Genomic DNA, 24,797 nt, shown 5'->3' with positions numbered 1-24,797 from the left:
AAGTGTATGAACAGTATGTTATATTCTTCAGCTTAAATATCAACAGCTGGGTCAGAATTCCTGGTGGTTAATCAGCTGTATATGCGGAATGCAAATTCTACAAACTTGATCAAGACTTGATCGTCTGTGCAGTAAGTATGATACACACAATGATCAGTTTGCAGGTGTAGTACGTGATCTTACATGTAGGTAAAGGTGTAGTTTACTTTGGTATAAGGGTCTGTTTCAAGGGTAGTTATTAGGCGGTTCAATTGCAGGTCAAAGGATATAGTCGATCCGGAGCCCTAACGTGTGATATCTTCCCAGATATTTATGACGTAAATGACCAAGCCAAGTACACAGGTAAATCCTAGACCACACAATAAGACGCCAGATCAATTTTGGAAAACCCACCAAGCTTGACTTAAAGAAGGTTAAGCTCTGAAAATTTCTACCATTGAGCGAATGACACGTAAACCAAGCTGCGGTCTGCGGACCTCAAATTACCACGACAACTTCAAAGTAATTCACCGAATTAAAGCAATACATAGAGGTATTAAATAAGGATTAATTGAGAATATGGGTAATGTTTATATAAAAATCTACAGATAGCTGCTTTCAAATCCACGCCGGTGTTTACATTTTGGGGATTAGCTGAAAAGACAGAGGTCATTAGACATGGAAACCCGAGCGTCTGCTCTCGCCTGACCCCAGATAACCCCACTAGATAGCGCTATTATGAACACAAACTCGCGGCCACAGCGAACACAACATTGCTTAATACCTCTCTGGCTTTAGCTGCCTTTGTAGTTTCAGTTTTATGCCTTATCTCGCGAAATCTACCGATATGATTCTCACGAATGCCTCCGTGTGGAGTGGGGTCAACTCTACAAACAACAAGCAGCCAGCTTTTGACGACCTCTTCGTCAGAAGACCCTCCAATCCCGGCAAATCACTTGAAGTAAATACGGTTATCTCTCATGGGACTTGATCTCCTGCCTAGTAAGACCACACAGGTCACTGGTGTGATACGAGCATTTGCTCTGACTTGGTCGTTACTGGGAGGTGGGGGTGAGGGGGCAAAGACGTGGCGAGAAGGTAGGAGATAATGGGCGAGAAGTATACGAATTCATGCGAATAAGAAGACACCGCAAAAAGACTTCAATTAATTGATTTCTTGGTTTGTCTTTTCTAAACAGAATCTTTTGACGCCTTCTCGTCTTAAAAAATTGCATTCGACTGAGATTCCCTGTGCATAGTTTGTTGTAGTAGGCCACTGACAAGACTGCAAGGCGTTCGGTTTCAGAAATCCCGATATTGTCCTGACACAGTCACCATATTATGCATAAAACTATTTTTTCTGCTTTTTATGATTTCTACGAGATTTTGCAGTATCTCCATGCCAAATGTCAAGTCAAAATCAATTCATTTTCATAAACAAGCAAAATTTTTGTAAAGATTTAAAGGAGAAGAAAATTTAAATATGGGCGACTCCATTTTGCCTAAGAACTAGTCCTGAAGTCTTCTGTGTCAGGAGGAGAATTGCCATCGGAAACGACCGAAGTGCAGTTCGTACATTTCCGGTAGAACTCTTCTTCTCAGAAGGTAGCGAACAGTATAGTTCGTTTTCCGCTTGATGATCGGGAAACCGGAATGTTGGACGCAGGTTCCGAGTTTACACGAACAAGCCGGCAGATTTAACGACTCTCATTGGCTGAGAGGCAACACACCCCCCAGTATAAATTACAGGGTGTTAAAGATGGAGGACGCGATGGACTCGGTGATTTATGCCAGCTTTGCCATTTTCAGGCTTTACGTGTATGACGAGGAAAAATGGCAAAATTATGCAGCAGGCACGACCAGATAGCAATAAATGTGCTCTTTTCAGCCTATAGTGTCATGTTTTTAAGTTTTCTTCTACTTTAACACTACCATTCGTCTTCTTGTCCAAATAAGCAGAAACCCAATTTGTCCAAATTCTCAGGAAATCAGAAAAAGCAGAGGACATGGAGTTATTTGCAAACGAGCACAAGCACGAAATGTTATATTATGTGACTGTAGGTCCCAAAGCAAACAGTCTTTGACAAGATGTCAGGAGGTGGCGTGGACATCAAACAAAGTTAAACAAAAAGTTCAAAGACTGCATCGATAAAATCTAGTGCCCTGATATTTTGTGTAAATATTTAAGGTCAATAAGGAATGTGAGGAAATCCAAGACATTAAGTTTTAGTGGGTTTTGCCAAAGTTAGTGTTATAGAACATGGCGTAAGGACATCCGCGGCAGCCATAATGTATGCACATCCACAGGCTTATGGAGGAAACCGGACACCATCTGCACTGAAAGAGACGTGGGTCCAGTTAATTGGAAGGCTTTAGAGTTACCTAAAATGGCACTGAAGAGTGCGTTTATTGCGAATCTATTTGCTAAGGGCGTTTGTTAAGGTTCAAGGTTGAGAAACATGCCGACGGGTCTATAGCAGAGATTTGATTCAAGAGTAACTCTGACATGTACCCAGATAATCATACCAGACATTGCCCAATTAACGGAGGTCGAAGTTCAACGAGAAAACGCAATGGCTGTGACAGTCGAGTTGAATTAACAGACCCAGCTGAACTTACCCAGGCGATTTGGCAAATTTAAAGTTATGTTACCCCTTCTTAAACCAGATGACAACTTAGCACGCTGGCGCTCTGGCAACTCTCAAAGAAATAGCTCTTGTGATAAGGGTTTTTTTGTCTCCTTTAAGCTTGCGTGAGTCTCGCTATTAACTGACAATCCCATCCATTTTCTCCGCTTGTGCTTTTTGGAGTCCACGGTGCGCAGAGCCCCGAATTTGGAAACCTGTAGACGGCTGTGTAGAATGCATTCGTAGACAGTGATCCAAAGCTTGTGCAATCATTGCAGGTAGATATCTTACATACTCCCGCCTCGTCGCGTCACTACACATGTCACTTCTCATCTGGATAAACACTCTTATTCTTTACACTTTTTTTACACAGATCTCGTCAAGACTATTATTTGCATGTCACGAGTACAGTGAACAAAATATACACGCATCCCATCGGAGAGGTTTGCTACCTTTGGACTTGAAAATGTTAGGCTGCTTTTGATCACGATGGCTTAAAACCCAAATAGCTGGGCCCTGTTGGCCCAGTAATCCAGTAGTGCTGTTGACAGGTGGACGCGTTACTTAGTTAATTCATTATACTCACATTAATTGGAAAGTAAATCAATGTAGGGCATATCGTCAAGTTCCTAAAAATAGGGAAATACACCATAAAAACTACGTAGTGGTGCTGAACTTACCTAAGACGGTTTAAAACCTCTAGAAGTTTGAGTCCTGGAAAAAAGAAAACATCGAATTAATCGGATGATAGCGAACATAGAACATTTAGCTGTTGCGGTAATTATAGGCTGTCAGTACTGCAACCACACAAATGTTACTAGATACAATAACTAGAGCTGGAAAAAGTGTACGATGTATTCGTTATTAAAATAGCTGAGTATCGTATGCACGTACATAGTATATTCATCATCTTCTCATCGACCTTCTATCCTAGACGAGAGAAAAAAACGCTTTTATCGGATATCGCTGCTGAATTGTTGTGTTTAATAATCCAGTTACTTTCTCACGGCTATGATGTAAGTACATCAAGAGGGCAAACAAAAGACGGCCTATGGCAGAAGTGAATTTCTCACAGGATTTAGCCTGGCTCCCAGTAATGGTCTACCGGAGAGTGAACCATTAAGAAATACAATACAGAAATGGACAATCTATGTTGGGAACTCAATAGGAAGGTAGAGTATCTGTGAGTGAACACGGGCGATACTGAGCACCTGTTAGGCTCTTTAGACTTGTATTTATCTTTGTCTTGAGTTTCGTGGTGTCCCGATGTCATGTTGTGTCAAACTTCGAGGCCCAGCTCTCCTTACACATTAATAAATTAGACGTATTATTGACATAGCAAATGTTTCAGTGAAAGAGTGCTTTATTTACGTTCATCAAAGCCCAAACAACTGTTTATCACGTTGCATTAAGTATACATCTCCATATCAAGAACGAAAAAAATTTCATATACAAACATTTAATTAGATCTGGTATATAGTTAATTATATTCGTGCAAGAAGATCTTTTCGTGCTGGGCAAGTGTGCGAATACAGAGTTCTACAGAACGTATGCGCAGACAAAATAGTGTTTCACCACAGCTTCGTAACCAAAACACCTGTGTGTCTACGTCAAAACAACATCAATGGTCACAATTTTGTGTGCACAGTTGTCTTCACTGGTTACTAGGTAGAGATGTACGTCTGCACGCCACTGTCCACACCAGGTTAATTACTGTTTAAGGTAGCACTAATGAGAGAGACAGGTAATTTCTCATCGAACATAGCCTTGGACATTAACAGGGAATAAGGACAAAGAGGGTTCATTGTTGACATGTTACAACATGTTACAACAAAGACAGTTGACTTTGTAACAAAAGATACCCTGCTAAAGCTTCATTTTATTTGTGTTAGTAACAAACGATACACTGCTACGTCTTAGTTCAGTTCTATGTTTGTAACAAATGAAATACTGATATAGCTTCATTTTATTTTGTGTTAGTAACAAACGATACCCTGTCACAGCTGCATTTTATTTTGTCTTTGTAACAAATGATACCCTGGTACAGCTTCATTTTATTTTGTGTTGGTAACAAACGATGCCCTGCTACAGCTTCATTTTATTTTGTGTTAGTAACAAACGATACACTGCTACGTCTCAGTTTTATTCTCTGTTTGTAACAAATGACATACTGCTACAGCATGTTCTGTTTTATAAAGTCGATAAATTCTCAAACGACATATGGGTGATCAGTTTTCAAAAATAACTCGCAGGAATTTGGCATTTAGAATTAAAACTGATGGCAGAAATCGTTAAACAATGGCTTTCCATTACACTTCATTGAGTGGTTTTAACCCAGGCTGTCGTATCAGTTCTATGTCAATACGTTTTATGCATTTTTTTCCCTTTCTGAAGATGGCGATGAACAATACTGTCCAAAATGACCAGAATTCAAACCACTCCGATTATAGCTTAATCTATATTTATCCTGGAAAATATGTAAAAGAGTGAGGTTGGTAGTGATTAAGAAGTCTGACCTCCCAATCATCTTCAAATGTCAGTGATTTCCGACAGTGTTCTAATGGCCCACTGCCCGCGGCGTGCAAATTACATATGCAGTGGCGACACAAGACCCTGTCCAGACAAACTTTTTTTGGCAGTGAAGTAATTATATGGGTTAGAAATGTCCAAAGGTACAAAGAATAGCCACAGCATAAAAACAATGAGCCCAAAATAAAAACATCATAAATAGATATCTGCCTCCGAGCTAAACTTATTAGCTTGAGTATTTATCGGCATGGTATTTAATTAAACATTCACCTTAGCGGGTATTTACAGATTTAACCGTTTAATCGATTAAATTGTGGCCTGTTCGAATTGGCTGACCAGCAAAATCCTCGGACTCACCAGGCAGACTGTCGATGGAATACAAGAGACAATAGCCTGTAACACCTGGCAGCTCTCTAACCTTCAACTGAGGGTGTCAAGACACTCTACCCTAGACTTTACACTCTTTTGCCAGGATTTGAAGTTTGGCGAAATTTGTTCCAAGTTTGTCTGAGGATTTGCCTTACGCTACTCTTACACAGAGACTCGCCCTCATCTTCCCGGCAGATAAAAAGGCGTTTGCATTTTTACAAAGCTCACGCAAGGGACAATAATCATGGGTTTAATCCCACAATTCTGCTCTAATCAGCCGCTGTCAGACACGACCCTCCACTGGCAATCACGTCTACGACGAGATCTGTACAGCAGCTTATGTAGGGACAACTGGTGATTACGTGCCTTCGCTGGTTCAAACCCCGAAAAAGTCCCAGGCAATTTTTAGACATAAAATCTGTGCTATATCCGGACAGTGCAAATCCTAAATAATAATAATACTGTTGTGAAATTCAACCTTAACGTTTTAGAATTCTTTTCCTCGCCGATCCTCATGTCTGCCGTGATTCGGTATTCAAGTAGCGGTTTTTAAAATTAGTTTGACCATGATTGAAAGTGACGTTTTTCACAAAAGGGCGGCAGATTGTTCCGAGAGACTGGGATGGTATGTGTTAGATCACATACATCTCTGTGACATGGTAATAATTATTCACAGCCCACACCCGCACGAGCTTGGTGAGATAACCTCCTGGCAATCACGTGTGGAGGTTTTACTCAATATTCAGATATAGTAGTATACGGCCTACCGTAGATGTGGTTGAGTTTACGTACCAGTAACGTAGAGATGTCGTTTGAATTGATGAAACAGTGAAAACGTAATATATATTCACCAGACCAAAAAATTAATCTACACCAGTTTTTGTCCAGCTTGCATGTCTAATTTAATGATGTTTCCACGAAAATTATAAACCTTAGTACTCAGCTAATTAAAACTGCACACGTTCTTAAGAAGATGAAGTGAGTCAGGTATAGAAATGAACATAGTAAGTTGGCAGGCATCACAACAGTTATTTATAAGATAAGACTAGACCCGAGGCGTTTCATGATTTAATTTAACCCGTAAATGAGCGTTACTGAGTGCATTTATGAAGCACAAGTGACTTTTTTCTTTACCTTTCATACTTTACCTGTAAGACAACAATGATTAGCTCGAAGCTAGTTTATATATGAATGTTGCAAAGAAAAAGATAACGTCAGGCTAAAGCTTGTGTGAGTGGACAAATTTAACTAACGGTCAAACGTGTGTGACACGTAATTTACTTTGTTCGTTATATACCAACATGTACATCTCAATGCAGCTGAGTGAAACCAGAAAATCACAGGCAAAATAACATTACAACTGATATATGGAATAATAGGGAATGAGAAAAAGAGGATCCAAAGTACACTTACCGATGAACTCGTTACGAATTCGAACTCTGTCCTCGATGTCCTTGGAATAAATTATCAAACAGTTAATGAAGCCCAACAGAGCTGCTCGGTATGATATACTTTCTTCTTTGTTCAACTCATCCAAAATCACTCCGAAACGGTACCGTAATTTTTTCGTCGTCTGAAACAGAAGATAACAATTCGTTATTGATACATTTAATACTAAAGAAACGCATTTAGGTTTACTGTAACAGATGTCAGCATCAAATTTCGAGTGGAAACAGAAAATCACCTGATCCAATGTAATAATATCTATATACAACTTTTATACTCAGATAGCATTATGAGGCGGTGGGATGTATGAGAGGGGTGGCTATACACTAAACAGTTGCCATCATCGTTGAGTCGCTTGTTCAAAAGAAGAGGTAAAAATAACTACTTTAATCGTACATGTATATATAGAAGTCAAGACTTCATTGTATCCTTTCATTGACCGAGATCATGTGATCAAATGATAGAATCACGAGACTTAAGCCGGGTTAGCGGACACCTTGTTGCTCATCCTCACACGATGTTGTTGCAAAGCTTAAGATACCAATCAGATGTAATTCAAAATGTATCTGCACATGGGAAGGGTTAGTCGAATATTCTGGTAGCTTAATATGACTGTGTTATAATACAAGCTGCACACACCAGATGGCAAGCGTATACATGCGTTTATCTTTGCAACAGCGGTTCCAATCGGTTGAAAGCCTTCATACTTCAGCTCACTAGTTTTTGGAGATACCATTTCCCGAGGCGCTGGATTTACCATACTTTTCTTTTGTATCTCCAAGTTCAAACCCAGCCATGACCCATTGATCCTTTTAACTCAACACACGACCCTTGTTGGGGAAAAACAAATCTGATGGCCATGTTAACACTGATCCAATACTTGATAGTTCGCCTTTACTCCTATATGACTGTGTCCACTTTAAACAACGTGAAACCAAAATAAAAATACATTTATAAACAAATTAATGCCCGAATAAATCCTTAAAACTGTTATTGTTCCTCTCAATTTATTACTAACGTGTGTTAGCCTTTGGGGGTACCAAAGCAACTTACAAATTGACCATTTTGCAGGAATGACCCCGAGGGTCCTTGATTGCGTGAAAATGAATGTTATTGTCCAAAGAGTAATTTGTGTTCAGGATGTTATTTTAATTCTGTTTTTGTGCTTTCTTCGACCTCTTGCACCGCGTTGAAAGCAGGATACATATTGATAGTAGATAATTTTCGGACTGACCAAACAGTTCAACGGTTTGTTTTGTCAGGTGTGAAACATGACAAGCCGCGAGCCCTAAACTTCATTGTCGATTGCGCCTGTGTTAGAGTTTTTGGTAGGCCTATACAATGGTGTCAGACTGGGCCACTTACTGATCCTTACTCTATATAATCCCGTCTACTTAACTACGCGTAACTTGATCGTGGCTCGTTTCTTTAGCTGGAAAGTTTGTGGTCGCTCCTGTCGCTTAGCACACTAATAATTCACACAAAACAGCAAGATGTTTGTGATGTATACTGCAAGGGGCATGTCAAGACCACAGGGTCAGCAAGATGTGTACGTTGGTATAGACACCAAAAAATTCCTCTGCATCTTAGGTAATGACGATCATTTCCAATACACTGAATTTTAAAGACGTCTAAGAGGATTATACATTTAAGTCGCTCTTTGAAGACGCGTGTAAACCGTGTACGATGGGTTGTTGAATACGTGACAGTATGGTTGGGCAATAGTCTCACGTTTAAAGGACCATCATACGAGGCGTAAGTAGAAGGGTGTTAACTTAGCCCCGTACAATATTTCTCCGGGTCAGACGATTAAAATCATTGAAAATCGCCCAACCATGAAATAGCTTGCAAAATAACATTCAGAATATAAAATATGGGTAGAAACCGCTTGCCTACCTAGCTAGATTTTGGGGTGGCACACTGTTAAAGAACAGGATACAGTAGAACACACAACATGAATCAAGGCATTCAGTTAGCAGTGTCAACAGCTGTAGGTTTGGCTGTGAATAATCTATCATCTTTTTATCGGATTAAAGGTCTCTAACCACAAGGTAAGGCTTTTGACGCCGTTTCATTACCGTTCAAATTTCAAATGAGAATACATACTATCAATGAATAGATCCCAACTTCAACCGTAAGTCACGTGGTAACTATATAAAAACTGTATGCTGATTCGTCGACATGGGTATATTTATAGTTCATTTGGTATTATATTGGAAAATTTGTCATGTTTTTCCGAAGTACATGTTTATTCTCGCATCACTTAGGCCAAGTCTTAGGCCAATCGTTTAAATACAACTGTCACAGTTGACATGTGTATTAAATGACCTATGGTTTATCATATAGGTAAAATCTATGGGAATCATTTATAATTTTGTATTCCATTCTCGCTGTGACATGTGCAAAGACTTCGCCTCATTCCGCTTCTATATTTTAGTGTCTTTCTTATGACTCAAGGAGCTGGGAACCGACGAAATACAGGCTGCAGCCATCCGAGGGACTTGGACAGGTAATGGCGGAGACAAAGCATGCCGCAAAGCGGTGTTAAAAGTACACAGACCTGGAAAGGCAGACTGAAGGGGGCGCTGTAACTTGCCATGGCTGACTTCTATCGGCTTCTCTGTTTGAATTTAACATGTTTGATTTTTAAAGTTTGCTCAACCGAAACTGGAATTAAAGGCACGCTTAAGAGAATAAAACCTGGCCCAAACCTCGTGAAAAATGACTTAAACAGGAAGTAGTTGAGAAGAGAGACAAACGTCAGTTAGACGTGAGGATCCCAGCCAAGGTTCGGCGGTTAGATCAAAGCGGACTTATAGGATAAAGCCCTATCGTCAATCTCAATACCCTCATACAACCTTGGGGACAGTGCTAGGTCCCCGGGGGACACGGGCGAGGTGGAGGGGAGTTATCACACTACCATACTTTAAAACAAGGCATTAATCTGTAAAACTATTTACAAGGGTGTGAAGCACTTCCTATGCCGTGATATGGTCCGAGTGATATATTACAACACTTCAGATAACATTAAGGGTCAGGGCAGTTACGGAGTCGGAGTGGCAAAACGACCCAATAGGAAGTCACGTGACTAGATATTCAGGTGACACTTTTGCTGTGCACTTGTAAAGTCTATCAACTTAATTTTATGTGGGCCTAATCCGTGACCGGTAGCATGGTAACAGGGCTGAGACAGGGCTGTCACATGTGAAGAATGGTCAGGGTTAGACCTTACGTCCCTCCGTAACAGTTGTACCCGTGATCAGAGAATCAGGGGTGGTTTACCGGGACGGTGTAACCATAAGGGGCTAGAGTTGCGCATGTATATAACAGATTGGCCACACCAAATTTAAGGGTCGTCAAACTTTTACTACAAAGCATGCAACTATCATCCAGCGTAGCACACAAAAGTAATGAATATAATTGCAGAAAGTCATTTAGGCACATTAATCATACAGGGATGGCAATAAGGAAGTCACCAACGTCAGCACCTTATTCTTTCATGTGTAACCCATCAGGGGTGATCCCTCACTGCTGGGCAAACAACCTAAATAGAAAAGAACTTCTAGAGAATTGCTGTTTAAGTAGTTTAGGAAGGCCAACCCAACTTTTTTCTTCTTATTCCATTGTTTTGTGCTTAATTGCTCTCAGGCCCTTGTTGTTGTTGCTCTCGACCAAGCCCACGGCTAAAGCCCTTGGAAGAAATGTAAGTATTGACTTGGATTGCCCGATCAAATCTCAACTCACGACAACTTCCTAAAGGAGCTCGTCATCTCGCGTTCTGCGGTAATCTACTCACTGGCAACCGCTTACCCAGGGATTTCACTATAACGTCCACATCCGACTGGAGAGCTCGTCGTGTAATAGCTATCTAATTGAGCGATCAACGGGATTAATCCAGCTTTTCAAACCCGCTCGTCAAATCTAGGCATCATCTATAAGCTGTGAAGAGCACATCATATACAGACCACTTCAGGCGGTGGGAGGGGGTTCGTGGACCCTGGGGCTAAAATGGGCTAAGGGGTGCGGGATATTTTTGATCAGACATGATCCGGCCTTATCCAGCTCTGCAAAAGGTTGATTTTATTTGTATAACTGAAAGTTCTTCAAATTTCCACATCTAATGACAATTTTGATCCATTGCGTTTTAGAACAACGTGATTTAACATTTGCAAATCGCAAACAGTATTTCACTGTGTAATGTGATGCAGAATTTGTTTAAAAAAACTACAAATTATTGTTGTCAACCATTGCTGTATCGAAACAATCATGTCTTTTTGGAAAAGTTCAAAATTTGCAATGAAATCATTAAATGCATGCACTATTTCTCGATCCGCAACATTTCTCCTTGTCCTAGACATGTTTGTTATAACTGGGCGGGTAATGCTATCAGTGCGAGAGGTGAACTTTGTCTTTTGCCACAAGTTGTTTGTTACTTTGTGCACCAGTTTGAAACATTTTTAAAGTACTGGGTGTAACGACACTCTAAATGTTAGCCGGAAGACAAACCAAGGTCAATCTTGACTGATTGATACAGGCCGATAAGTGGGCCAATAAATTACACCAGATCGGAGGTTCGAGTGAAGGGTAGCCTGCGGGAAGGTATATGCATACTGGATTTATAGAATAGAGCTCGGAATAGACAAGTAAAATATGTAAAAAAAAGGGTGCACATTGCAGTATTACTGCACACAAAAAAGGTTTAAAATATCGGTGTTGCGAATGACAACAGCCAAATGCAGGAGAAGAAAGACAGCGTGAGTCAGCCATATGAATTGTGAATTTGTCACTCGAACTTGTCAGACCTTTACCTGTCCCCTCTTAATACACCTGTCAAATTTACCTGCTCCCAGGACAGGTTAGTGAACACGGAACGCGCCGAGTAGAAATAAGCACTAGCTAAAGCCTTCTGCACCTCTCAATATAAGCCCCCCAGGCAACTGTATGACTTGTTATTTCTCTCTATCCACACAGACATTACAAACGCATTAACTATTAATAGGACATCTTATGAATATTCAACAAATAGAAATCATCCGGGACAAATCGCGGCGATATATACACTCATCTGAGATCAGACTCGGCTGTCACGGCGGCAAGATACGAGACCAGAATGGGTAATTCGGCCATTTCTCGTCAAGCCACTGCCTGCAAACATTGTTAGCTTGTATTTAAAAACAGCCTATGACATTTATAACCTTGTTGATATTTTATTTTGGGATTGAAAATCGAAAACAATAGTTCTAATTAATGGAGGTCTAAAAGATATCTTGATAACCGCATTTCCTTTTAACTCGTGTTCTCGTCGCATCAACCGTCGCGCATGTGCAGCTCACGGTATCGCTCGAAATGATCTCGTGAGTATCTGAAACACCATGACAATGTCGTACGATAATCAAAGCACCAACTGTACAGCATACTACATGAACGTACGAAATTCAGACAATTGGACGTTTGAGTTGGAATTCTAATCACAAGAAATCCTGATAATTACTACTTCTCTAGAAATTCCAGTTCCTTTTCGGGAATTTAAGATCTGTCAGTGTTCATTGGGCTTTTATCCAAACAATTAATAGTTTGACTTGAAACTCTTGTTGTCCACAGCATGGTGACTGTGGCCCTTATACCTGGCCATTGTCACCTAGTCAACGCATGTAACCTCTCCACTCTTCTCCACACGCTGTGGATAACCGAACCAATTGTAGAGATACAGCCAGGATGAATAGACGGACATATACATGGGAGAAATGGGATCTAAGTCCCTCTGGAATTCCACATAATGAAAGCCTCACAAATCAGTTTGGTCTGTATAAACAGCTTTCACAATGGCCGACAACGCAACATTACTCCTCCACTCGTGCCGAAGACTACATTAGCTCTTGCTACCTTCGTCCTTCATGTTTTGGCTTCATTTCACACACACGTCTCGAATCTTGATACAGTTTCATAGCTCGTTAAGTTCTTCCTTTCCGTGAGTGAGTAGATATAAAAAAGACGACTTTACGACATCCTTAATCGGACTTTGGCTCACGATAACCTGCACTGAAAACTTGCTAGAGTTCAAACATACGGCAGAGTTTACAAAATGTAAAGGGAATAGGGGAGAGCGACGAACGTACCTTTTTATCTCTCCCTGGTTGTCGCGAGCTGGTTCCGATATACTGCCTTATGACTCTTGTCCTGAATGTAAAGGCCCAAAGCTCACGTCCAGTAAGGACGCGTATAGACCTTGCCTGAAGAATGCGAGGTTTCAAATCGCACGAAGCTAACATACTTTTTTGCCACAAACGGAGATGGATGAAGAGCTCTCTCGTCTGAAAGCTTCACTTTTAAATACAATGTCCTTCGTTGCACAAGGACGTCGTGATAGCGTGAAAGGGGGAACCATTGATTTATGATACAATATTTCAAGAAGTGTTACTGGAACTATAAATGTGCTCATTGAAAAAATGGTGGAAGGAAACAAAAAGGAGAAAATAACACAATGGAACTGAAGCTGACAATGTGTGATGTCACACACATAAATTTCGATATAAATTAGGATTATAAGCATAAATTTTTGAGTCATACTGTCCAATTTGAATGCAGGTACAGGCAGAAAACATTCCCATCCTCCTAACTTTGTATAAGGTCACGACTCGTTTATACAAGGCCGGCTGGCATACAGCCAGATATCGCACCATCGCACAATTTAAGTATAAGCCCGCATATACAAGTACACCTGTTACTATAATGTTTCAAAAAAGCTAAATAGACACCTGCAAAATGTTACGAAATAGGATATTTAACTTCATCAGTGTTTGGTGTAGAAATATTGAAGAATATTTCGCATATAGGCAGGCGGTCAGGTATAGGGATTGCGGAAACCGAAGGAAACCATGGGCCTTTCAGCCAGCTACCTGACAAATCTCCTGACTCAAAGCCGCAGCCACCCCAACAAGCGTTGGATTCGAGCTGAATGTTTCACTTGTCTAAGGGCGCTCAGAAATTTGATTAGTGGAAGACAAATACATCTGACAACCTGTTGAAAAATCGCAGATAAACGTGTTAATTATTTGTGTTAGTTATTCCAGGTGAGAATTGGTAATTTATCACAAAACTTACCTTGTAGTGTTCCAAAGCCTCCAGTGCGCGTGCGTACCCCTGATTTGAGTAAACGCACATGGCCGACAATAGCTCAAACACTTGTTTCTTGCTTGCGACATTGCTTTTGTCGAGAGCTGTAGAAAACAGACGGAAACGGGTCGTTAGTAAAATAGAATCAAAGACCATTTTTACTTAATTTACACAATAGGCCAATGTGTAGGAGTTGGCGCATAAAGATTGTTCCACCAGCATAATTATGCTCACAAAGATAATGTATCAAATGTATAGAAATCAATTAAAAACAATAATACTGATCATGGTTGGTGAAATGCGTGTTCTTGATTGAAAGCCCGGAATGGTCTGTTGCATTATATCCGGTCAGAACCTTTAACATGTTTTACCCAAATCGCAGAGGGCGAGCAGGCGTTAAGGGAACAAACTGTGAAGAAATCCTCGAAACACCTTGACGACTTTCCTGGGTCATCTGCAGTGGAGACATCAAAGACGGTTTGTTGTTTATTTGCTAGATTTCGTACGAGCCTTATGCTGCTTTAACGCAGTGAATTTTTTGTCGCAAATACGGAGCTCATACATATTTACCTAGAATATATAAAAACGGCTTGAAGTAGACACATTTTACACGTCCATGGCGGAAGGAAGGTTCGGAGAAAATGTCTTGAAACAAACGCAACTGGAATCTTTACATGAGGTAATACGGTTTCTTTTTTTAAAATTAGAGTATTTCAAGTTAATATTTCATTTCTCGCGCATAAGGTGAATTGGTCACTGCGCCGACCACAGCTAAAAGTCAATCGTATCATTCAACAGGCCTAAAGAAGACATATAATATATCCCATGATTTGTGATTTAACACATACGCTTGCAAGAAATGACGAAACACCTGACCCCCTACGTAACGGTCAAGTGTTTTCTTTATGCAGACTACTTTTCAAAGCTGAACTACATGTAACAGGTGCACGGCAGTGGGTTTAGTCTACGTTTCCCGTGTACTACCTCTTCAAGGTGGCGCCAAAACGGCAGGTGCAATGCCCTGATCGGTAGGTCCTTATGACCAACCAATTATCACCTTAGCTTCTTAAGTCTAACAGTTCTCTCATGTATCTTGGCATGACAAAAGGAAACCATGTGACAACTCAGGTACCGTTTCCAGATCAGTAGCCTAAACATATTTTACCACACATTTGTCTTTTTCCACTTACACAAGAAATCTATTTCTAGTATTATAGTGGGGGTGATATGTAAGCATCTCAGGTGTATAGATACAGTAACAATGTGAACGGCGATGGGTCTGATGCAAGCTAAAATCAAGTTGTATAAACTGGACGTCTCTCCATATATCCACATGAATCCTATTATCGAGATCTCGATTAGCCTATGCCGATGGCACAGTCCCGAGTGCCTTTATTACGAAAACATTTGTACATCCAATGTCAACTCCTTGGTTGTCCTGGACTCCATGTTTAGCTATCCACAGATTTTGCGATCTATCCATACAGCTGACCATATAGCTGATGCAATATTACAGATGAATGTATAGCGCGCTTTCTCCTACGTGAGTGCCCACTATTAAAGTACCTCATAACGAGAAATTGATACTGATGCCCAAACCATTGTTCTCTTGTGTTAGATGAGCACTACGTAAGCAGTTAGCCCACAGATCGTCATCACAAAGGTGGGATTAAGTACCAGACTTGAAAGCTTGGACCAAAATTATTGATAGCGGCCAAGGTTCCCACATCATCCTAAGTAGTCATCCTTTTATTATCTCAACACATAGCACGGCTATGATTGTAAACTGATTCAACCTTACAGCTAGTATTTTTGAATGTTTATATATTCTTTTTCTTACTTTTTTTAACTTCTTGGGGGGAAAAGCATAACCGCCTTGCTTAACATCACGGATAACCTATTAGTGCTCTTATTGTTTGGGGTGAAGTCATTTATTTGAACAAAAGGCCGATTTGTTTTTCTGGTTTGACACAATCCCTTTTTCCTGGACACTTTCTCTGATTACAAGAGAACAAATGGAGCGTGCAACAACTATGTCAGGACAGTGAACAAAACAACCTACGAACACTCCAATCAGGTGTCCAGCTTGTGCCGGGTGTGGGGGGGGGGGTGTAAAGAGGCAGAAATAGGCTCCGTTTTATTTATGTGGAAGGCTGGTTCGACCTGTTTCTCTCAGTCTCTCAGCAGTGTAACGATGGGGCCAAAAACTTAGGAAACGGTTAATTACATTATGTTTCTATTTTAAACGGCGGTTTGAAACGGATGCACTCATCATGTAGACACGCACCTCTCCACTCCCCAGGTCTCCTCGGATACGGTCAAAAGTTATCAGAGGGCACGGAAAGAAAATGTGTTTGTTGCATGTGAAAGAATGCAGGTCGTAGCAAATTTTGTTGGGTTATGATAGAAAAAAAAGAGAAAGTTAAGTAAATCCCGCTTTTTCAGTGTGTTGAATGGATGGCGGGGTAGGGCTGTGCAATTCGTCTCTAGTGTGGCCTGCTATAGAGTTGGCTGCACTGACGCAGGTTCTAGACGGGATAGAAATGAAAACTGCGAAAGTTTGCCAAAGCATGTCCTCTTTGAAAAGCATTCAAATTGATTTCGCTCCTCCTCACATTGGAGAGTTCCCCGCGCTAAGATGATGACTCATGTGGCTGTTGGCAAACAGACTCTGTTTTCTTGCCAAACATTGAGCCACATTCACAAAGACCTTTTCTCCAAGTATCCCCTAGTTCTCCACGCCTTCCCGCGTTAAAGCATTGTAGAACGAACTTTAGATTTGGGGACACCTTAATAAACCTGCAACACCGAAGAAAGTCAGCGCTGTCAAAAGAATGCCTCGTGTCGTGGGCAGGGGCATAAAGATATACTACGTCAAAAAAGACATCGAGATAACCTGATTTTCGTCAGGTTTTTAATGTGGGACTAATGTGGGGTTGACTGGTTAATTTAAAAACTTTAAAAACTGGAAAGCCCAATTTAATAACAAGATATTGTGGCCGAATGACAGCTGCTTGGCACAGTCACTAAAGTGTGGCTTTTTCGCTTTACTCTCGTATCAAAACATTACATTATCACCAATGTGAACAGGGCGAATGATGATTAGTGATTAGTAACCGGTAAAATAGTACTCCGTGGGCTTAAGGCCGACCCCGCCAACTAAGACCCTGTGTCAATCCCCCAAGGGATGCCGCTCCTAACTCATTTTGTATCTTTCTTGAGTTGTTAATCGTTTGTGCTCGTTGCCACTGGGGTACTTATTATCGAATTCGAGGGGTGCTTCAATAGTAAAGATTGCAGGGCCATTGTCCGATTTAGGAGGTGACTTGTGTGTCCTAACTAGCCTGCTGCATGATCAAAACTGGTCATTGTGACAGGCCAGACAATGGACGGATACTCCACACAAGATAATGGACTAACTTGGACAGTGTGTTACCCCACAGGCTTTCTCTGTGAGATTATGTAATACCAGAGAGTACAGGCCAGATGTGCTAACCCCTTTACTAAATAGGTGGTCTGATTTTTTTAGGAACTTTGAAAGCGCATTGCTCAGAGGACAACACGCTGACGACGACAATGCCATTTTCCGTCAGCTTGTTGTATGGGCCTAATTGCTGTATAATGATGTTTGCCTAAACACTAATATAGAAAAGTCAGTCACCATTGCCAACCTTTCGAATAATCGTTTGCTGACAGGCATTTGAAAAATAATGGTGCAGCGGTATCAAAATGTATAGAACTGGTTAACTCATATTTTTCAAATTAATTTATAATTTTACAAATCTGTCGTCAAAAACGTGTAGGACTGGTAAACATTATTTCCTTCAAAGGTGTATAACTTCACACATTTAACGTCTAAAACTTGTTCAATTGGTAAACGTTGTTTCTTTTAAAGTGTATAACTTGACACACTTATGGTCGAAAACTTGTTGAGATGGTAAACGCTGTCTCTTTCAAAGTACATAATTCGACACATCTTTCGTCGAAAACCTGTGAAGTGGTAAACGTTGTCTCTTTTCAAGATGTATAACTTGACACATCTGCCGTCCAAAACTTGTTGAATAAGTAAACGTTGTTTCGTTCAAAGTGTGTAATTGTATATCTGCCGTCAAAAGCGTGTGGAACTATGAACATGTATCCATCAAGGTGATTATAGTTTGACACGTCTGACGTCTGAACGCTAATGGTGTAACAGTTACGATGTGTTTTGCAGGACAGTAAGTACAAGGTCACCGTAGGTTAATAAGCCTCTACCCACTGACACTGCGTATAAAATACAACCTATAACTATTAACCGGCTACGAGTCTATGCATGTAGATATACCTTCATTAATGTGACAGGTTGTAGTCAATGTAGTTTGATCACAGTATGTGCGTAGTTTTCTAGAAAATAGGTCCCCCTGCACAATTATAGGTGTAAAAAAATACCGTACGTAATATTTAATAAAAAATAACTGCAAGTTGTTTGTACGACAATCTAGTGTACAGCGAGCCGAGTTCCCTGATTGTCTATAGCAGCAGAATTCCTTTACGTCAAGGTACACACGTACAAGGCTGTGGGCCAGAATGTCAACATGGGCCATGTTCGGGCACCCTGCTGATGAACCGACCCCATCTCCAGGCCTCTGATGTATAAATACATATATTATAAATGACCCAAAATTTCGCCCCAAAATTAGCATTTTCAGAAGCAAACAAATACTATACAATATTACTTGTATTGCTGAAACTTATACTTTTCACAGTATCATCATACATTCTAGACAAACCTCAAAAAAACTTTCTAAAATCAACACAATGAGGCAAAATGTGCGACTTCGTCAGGAGCGAATTTTTTAAGAAGCATAAACTTTCAAAAGAAACGAACGAAAGACGTTGGCTTAATGATAAAATAAAGATGAATCTATAGGAAGGAGATTGAGTGACAGGGGGATTGTGATCGGTCCACCTGGAGGCTTGCTGCTTATGTAGGACTGCATCTCGCGGACACGGGTGGATATAACACCTTGCTAGGCCACAGATGTTATAAGTTAGTATTCTGTTTTTTATGTAACTTCACTTGAACAAATCTAGGCTAATGCGATCACCTGGCGGTTTATGTGGGACCCGGGAGTATGCCAAAGTCTGATCAACACAGCTTATAAATTGGCTAAGACGGTAATAAGGTAAAAAAAAAAGGCTTACCCTGCCTTCTAACCCGCTGGCGAGTAGCGGTCAATTTCTCCACGCGTCTCGTGGTACTTTAACCGGACCTGTGTGTGCCCCATACTTGAACTCTCAGTTCATTGGCAAAAGTAAACAGTCAGTTTTTCAATATGCCTAAAGGGATAATATTATTTCTCTTGGTTTAACAAACCTGTGTATATTTAGCTATTAATATCTCCTGAAAGCGTTAGCGTGTTGTTAAAAGTTATCAGAATTTCCCATCTTCCCTACCTGATCTGGTTTAAACTGGACACGATGTCAGTGATCGAGCCTTATGTAAGTCGGTAGATTTTGGGAGCCGAAGAATTATAAGACATGCGCAATAAAAACGCCAAACTACAGCTCAAATTGAGCCTGGTCGAGTCCACACCGACAGGTGTTCAAACAGGTCGATCGACATCAAGGTCATTTTACATTAATTACTTAATAAGAACTCCACGTCTGTGGTTCATTTCGTGTGGGATGGTTTTAAGAGTGTCTTAAACTGTACCCGGATACCTTTCTCTGTCCCTATAACCGGAAAAGGGGGATTGGACAATGTAAAGAATGGCTAAACAAATCCAACATATGGATATGACCACTATGATATTCAAAGATTACCATTTAAATAAAGAATCTTCCTTCGAACCGACTGTTGAGAGATGATGAATTGTTAGTGAAATACTTTTGTAGAAAAGTTTTTCGACAACAATTGTCTGTATATAATGATCTGATCAGATAGAAATGTTCCCTGTTGCAAGTATATAGTCATTGTATTAATATATGTCTGCTATTGTCAATATATATTAAATGTATACGGCTTCCAAGGTGTTTAAAACGTATTAAGTATGTTTACATGCACGGAGAAGGACATGTAAGGATAGTAAACCATACAGTATAAAGTTTCAAACTTCTCCGAACTTTTTAAAGTGGTCGAGTATTGAAAAGAGCAAACAGTGTTCCGCCGTGCCGATGGGGGCCAGAACAGAGCACGGGTATATACGGCGTTCATGCGACACTGCTTATAGCGGTTAGATCAGTCCCCCTACCTGTGGCAAACTTGTCCGTAAACTCCTTATTCTCAATAATGTAATCCAACCCTGTGTGGGTAGTCATGGCGGGCACACTTTTCACTCACAAAACCGTACAGAAACACATCGGTTAAACTCCAAATGGAAACTTTTGGAAATCCTCCTCAGGAGAAAAAGCACACAGCACTGCCATATTACACCAGGTAAAGCGTTCCCGCAGACCTCCGCTCTGCGCTGCGACTGAAATTCAAGTTAAAACTAACACAGGTAAGAGAGCTCAGGTGAGCGTTCTGCCTGGTTGACACAGGAGGCGGAGCTTTGCCTGTCACGCTGTGGCCAATCAGTGAATGCGCACAATAACTTAACGCATTTGAAATTCTCAAGGCTCTATAATTATTGTTCCATCTGTCATTGTTTCTTCTCTTTTATCACGTATCAAAGACAATAAAAGTTTTACACTTATATCAAAATTTTATTTCGGTCGTAATATTCAACTGTAGAGGAAAATAAACCGATGCCTGTCTCGAAGGAGATTTTTAGAAGGCATCGAGAAACCTGACGGTTATTGGGATGGCATGCTGGTAGGAATTTGAACGAGAAGTATGTTAACTGCTTTTTACGTATAGCTTTTTTTTTGTCCATCGCCCTAAACTAAGACATGTCTCATGTGTGAACATGCTTTTGAACATTTATGCTGACGCCAGAAAAGTTTAACAGTTTTAAAGTCTCCTTCACAATAGTTCAGTACGAACACACCTGCATTTTTGTTCCGTCATTTTCTGGTTCTATAATCGTATATAGGGCAGTAGACCCTAGCTGTTACTTAGATGTTACAGTGTATTGTACAAAAATGTCTTTGCCATGCCACCCCACACAATAAAAAACAATAATTCAGTTCATCTTCCAAGACAGCATAAAATTGCTAAACACTTCTGTATATGTACATGATACATGTCTGTATTTCAGGACAGAGAAAATACTTTACAAAGATAAATGTAATAGATCTATAATAAATAAGGCACATATACCGATGCATCATGTTTCTGTGTATTTAACTGGCATTTTCACCTTTGCATCACATTGCTTGTGAAAAAAAAAGTCATGAGACGATGTTGTACTTTTACAACAACTTGTCTATGTAACTATGCAAATTGCTGGACATTTTATGTCAGCAGAGAGCCGTTTACGGGAGTATTCATGGTAACCCAAACCGCTTATGTTTGTTATTAGAGTTTATCTATTGAAATGCTCATGTTCTTCACAAGTGATGCAGGCTTCCCTGCACATTAGCTGGAAACCCCTGGCGTTAAGGTTACGGGAGGGTGGCGACAATTCCGTGACCTGGTCACTTAGCACCCCAGGGTTTCTTCGTGGCACGTGTCGCACATGCTTCGGCTATGGCCGTTCACGACGGTCTGCACCCTCCCACGGGTGGAAATCGTCAACCCTTGGTGGACTTCCGGTCTAATTACACGTCGCGGATTTCGGCATCCTGGCTAAATCCTACAGTCAGTAAATCTCTGATATGAGCAACCAGTCAATCCAGCCACAGTCTCTAAAATGATTGAATATAAGTGGAGCTAATCGGTTATCCATAGAATCACAACTACATCGCTAGCATTGTCTTTGATGTACTACATCCCCTTTTTTTCTTGTATGCATGTAGTTCGCAAAGAGGAAACCGTCCAGTTTGTGACCTGAATGGGTCGGTAATTCCTACAGATGCTTTTACAGTGCCTGACCACGAGCATTGCACTGTTTGCTCTGCTTTCTCGCACCACCCACACAATCAGGGCTTGTGTGTTATTGGGATGGTGGTCAGTTACTCACAGTCCGTGTTCTAGACGCTTCTGGAAGCCCGCTCGTAATCGCAATAACAGTTGTGTTTCTTACTCTTTGTTTTTACGAAGTGAATTTTTCGTACACAGTTTGTATGCATATATGTCTATAGCTATACCTATAAACCTACACAAAAACCTACACAAAAGCCTACACATGATATGATAAGGCGACGGTGTCTCATGTTAAATTTTTAAGTTTACAAAATACCCAGTTTACCTAAGGTCCTGTTTATTTCGCAGAACTGAGTTGGCAATGAGGGTACCGCAGTAAGTAGGCCTACTGGTCACAAGTTATTCGGTTGCTGGGTTTCCATCGTAATGCATGTATGCAAAACTCCGTAATAAGATGCAAAGATATGCAACGGGCATGTGGAACAAAAAAAAACACTATATCAATATGGTTTGGTGTGGTGTGGATAGCAAACATAGCGTTCGTTACGGACACCTTCTGCCCGATGGACCAGTATAACAAACTTGCCCCCATTGTCACTTGTACTTAATAGATAGTCGTCCCTTTTGTGGACAGCGTGTTTTTAACACTGGGTAAGTGCGACCAAGGATGAGTCATCCGAGGAGCCATGAAGCGTGAAGACTTGGTGAATGTCAACTTTCACATTACATGTACATCTATCATAGCCAACAGCGGTCCTGTCCCAATATGTTTGCCTATGTGTAATATAAGTAAAACTAACCCAGCAGCCCTTGTGACACTTTATCCGCTCCACTTCTATCTTACACAGACAATATAATAATAGTTGACATAAAATCTAGCAGAACCCAAGAAAAAAAGTAATAGGAGAAAAGAAGTATATATGTTCCCCAAGTTACTTAAGTTGCGTGAGATACGAATACTAGTTAGCTGTAATTCGTGTGAATATGGAAGGTTGAGTGCGCGACTGTTGCACTATGGCAAGTTTCCACACCTGCTCTCATGGGGGCGTTTGAGTTACAAGAATGTGATGCTGTCACTGTAGCCCTTAAAACTACGCACAGACCTATTTTGTTTTGATTAAAACACATGAATCCTCTGGACTGTACAAGGGTGCCAAAGCCTATGCCCGGTATACCTGACAGTCATTTTATAAGTAACATGTATTGAAACACTCGATATAAAAACTGCTTGCTTACATATAAATTTAGTCAGCATGTTTTTTCATTATTGATCTCCTTATACTGGCTCTTCTGTATATGCCGTACGTCAGGAGTTTTCTCATGCGCCTGATAAAGCTGCGATGGTGTTCTTTTAACTGTACATTGTTGCCATAACCCATATACCTGACAGTCATTTTAGAAGTCAATCCCCACAGCCCGCTAAATATTGCTTGTTCACATACAGATTTAGTCTTTTTTGACTATTAAATTTTCAGATTTATTCAGTGGCTATCCAAAATCACTGAGTATTGTGGTAACACTAATCAGAATAATAAAGGAAATAAACCTCTGTGGTAATTTTTACTGTGATAACAAATCAGGCTATTTTGGTTTACTCCCCTGGGTTCTAACCCGGTTTCCTCGCACCATAATGCTGGCCGCCATCGTATAAGTGACATATATTTGAGTGCGGTGTAAAACACCGTATCACCAATCAAATAAATTAATAAATAAATATTAAACAAAGAAGTATCCTGGCTTAAAACACGTTGTTGCAGAATGAGTAAATAATGAAAGATACAGGTGATATACTGGACAGCTTCTAAGGAAACCAGACAATACCTGTTTCTAAAGCCAGAAGGAAACTGGGTAGGTCCTGGTGGCGATAGTGAAACCATGACAATTTTAAACAAACCTTTTTAAACCTGAGAGAAAAAGCAACTTATCTTGAAATGACATACAGAGGGAAGCGCTTTGCAAACAGATAAGGTAGATGAAGTTGTCGCTGGATGATAAGTTATTGGTTCATGCAAATGCTCTGATTTAATATTGCATGTGTTGTTTGCCCAAAGAAATGGGTCAGCCAAGGGTAAATATTCAGTCACACCTTTTTTCGGGTACCATGCTCAGGTAATGGAGTTATAGACATGATCCTAGTATTGCAGGTACTATATGTTAACACTAAACTGACGGAACTACCCAGCAAAGGTCAGTAATATATCAACGCCGCACCTCCAACGGAAACCGCAACCGAAAGTGACCCACAGAAATCATACTCAGCGCTGATAACGGCGACACACACGCAGGTATAGATACGTTATGTCTATGCAAGGATATGCAGCATGTGAGTAGATCTCGCGACAAAACATGACCAGAAAATGTAACCGAGAATTAAGCGATGAATTCAAGCGGAGTTACGGTTGGTCGCTCTTGGGCAGAGGGATGACATGTCCTCACAAGTACACAGGGCACTGACTAAAATTCTAATACATGTGCTAACTCCCAACACCATATAAAACACGCACAAGGCTTTGGTATGAACGGGATATTCTGGAATCAGCCACTTCCGTCTGCCATACAACCAGGTATCTTTACAAATAGAGTCACCCTTGAATAACACTCAAGGGAACGGTTGTTTGATATCTCCCGTGGTATGTACCAGATCGCAATGAAATTCTGCACGAAATTTCCCAGTGATCCGGCAAACGTGACATTTCAAGGATTAACGTGCAGGAGCACTGGTGCGCTAATGGGTTTGCGCAAAATGAAAATTGGTTGATTTTGAAATTTACATAAAAGTAGTCAAC

At 40.6% G+C, this 24,797-nt stretch overlaps 2 protein-coding genes across 2 annotated transcripts in view; both read right to left on the bottom strand.

Moving 5' to 3' along the window:
* Positions 1 to 2,512, bottom strand: part of LOC135473500 (microtubule-associated protein futsch-like) — a 40,314-nt gene extending 37,802 nt beyond the window's left edge. The window contains exon 1 of the mRNA XM_064753350.1: positions 2,506 to 2,512. Within this exon, the coding sequence (XP_064609420.1) occupies positions 2,506 to 2,512 (7 nt within the window). The remainder of the gene's footprint in view (positions 1 to 2,505) is intronic.
* A 559-nt stretch (positions 2,513 to 3,071) lies between these two features.
* Positions 3,072 to 20,470, bottom strand: LOC135473876 (inverted formin-2-like). Its single transcript, XM_064753801.1, has 4 exons — positions 20,297 to 20,470; positions 14,052 to 14,167; positions 6,918 to 7,077; positions 3,072 to 3,320 (listed from the first exon to the last, which is right to left on the bottom strand). Exons 1-4 carry the CDS (start codon positions 20,361 to 20,363, stop codon positions 3,283 to 3,285), a joined length of 381 nt encoding a protein of 126 aa, XP_064609871.1. The 5' UTR covers positions 20,364 to 20,470; the 3' UTR covers positions 3,072 to 3,282.
* Positions 20,471 to 24,797: the final 4,327 nt, after the last annotated feature.

Source organism: Liolophura sinensis, chromosome 8 (genome assembly GCF_032854445.1).
Source record: "Liolophura sinensis isolate JHLJ2023 chromosome 8, CUHK_Ljap_v2, whole genome shotgun sequence".
Lineage (NCBI taxonomy): Eukaryota > Metazoa > Mollusca > Polyplacophora > Chitonida > Chitonidae > Liolophura > Liolophura sinensis.
This window is presented reverse-complemented; position numbering and strand designations above follow the sequence as displayed.

Coding starts and splice junctions, on each gene's coding strand:
- LOC135473876 (XM_064753801.1), bottom strand. CDS start 20,363: ATGACTACCCACACAGGGTTGGATTACATTATTGAGAATAAGGAGTTT. Junction 7,078..14,051: donor AGGCTTTGGAACACTACAAG/GTAAGTTTTGTG, acceptor CTTCTGTTTCAG/ACGACGAAAAAATTACGGTA. Junction 3,321..6,917: donor AATTCGTAACGAGTTCATCG/GTAAGTGTACTT, acceptor TCTTTTTTCCAG/GACTCAAACTTCTAGAGGTT.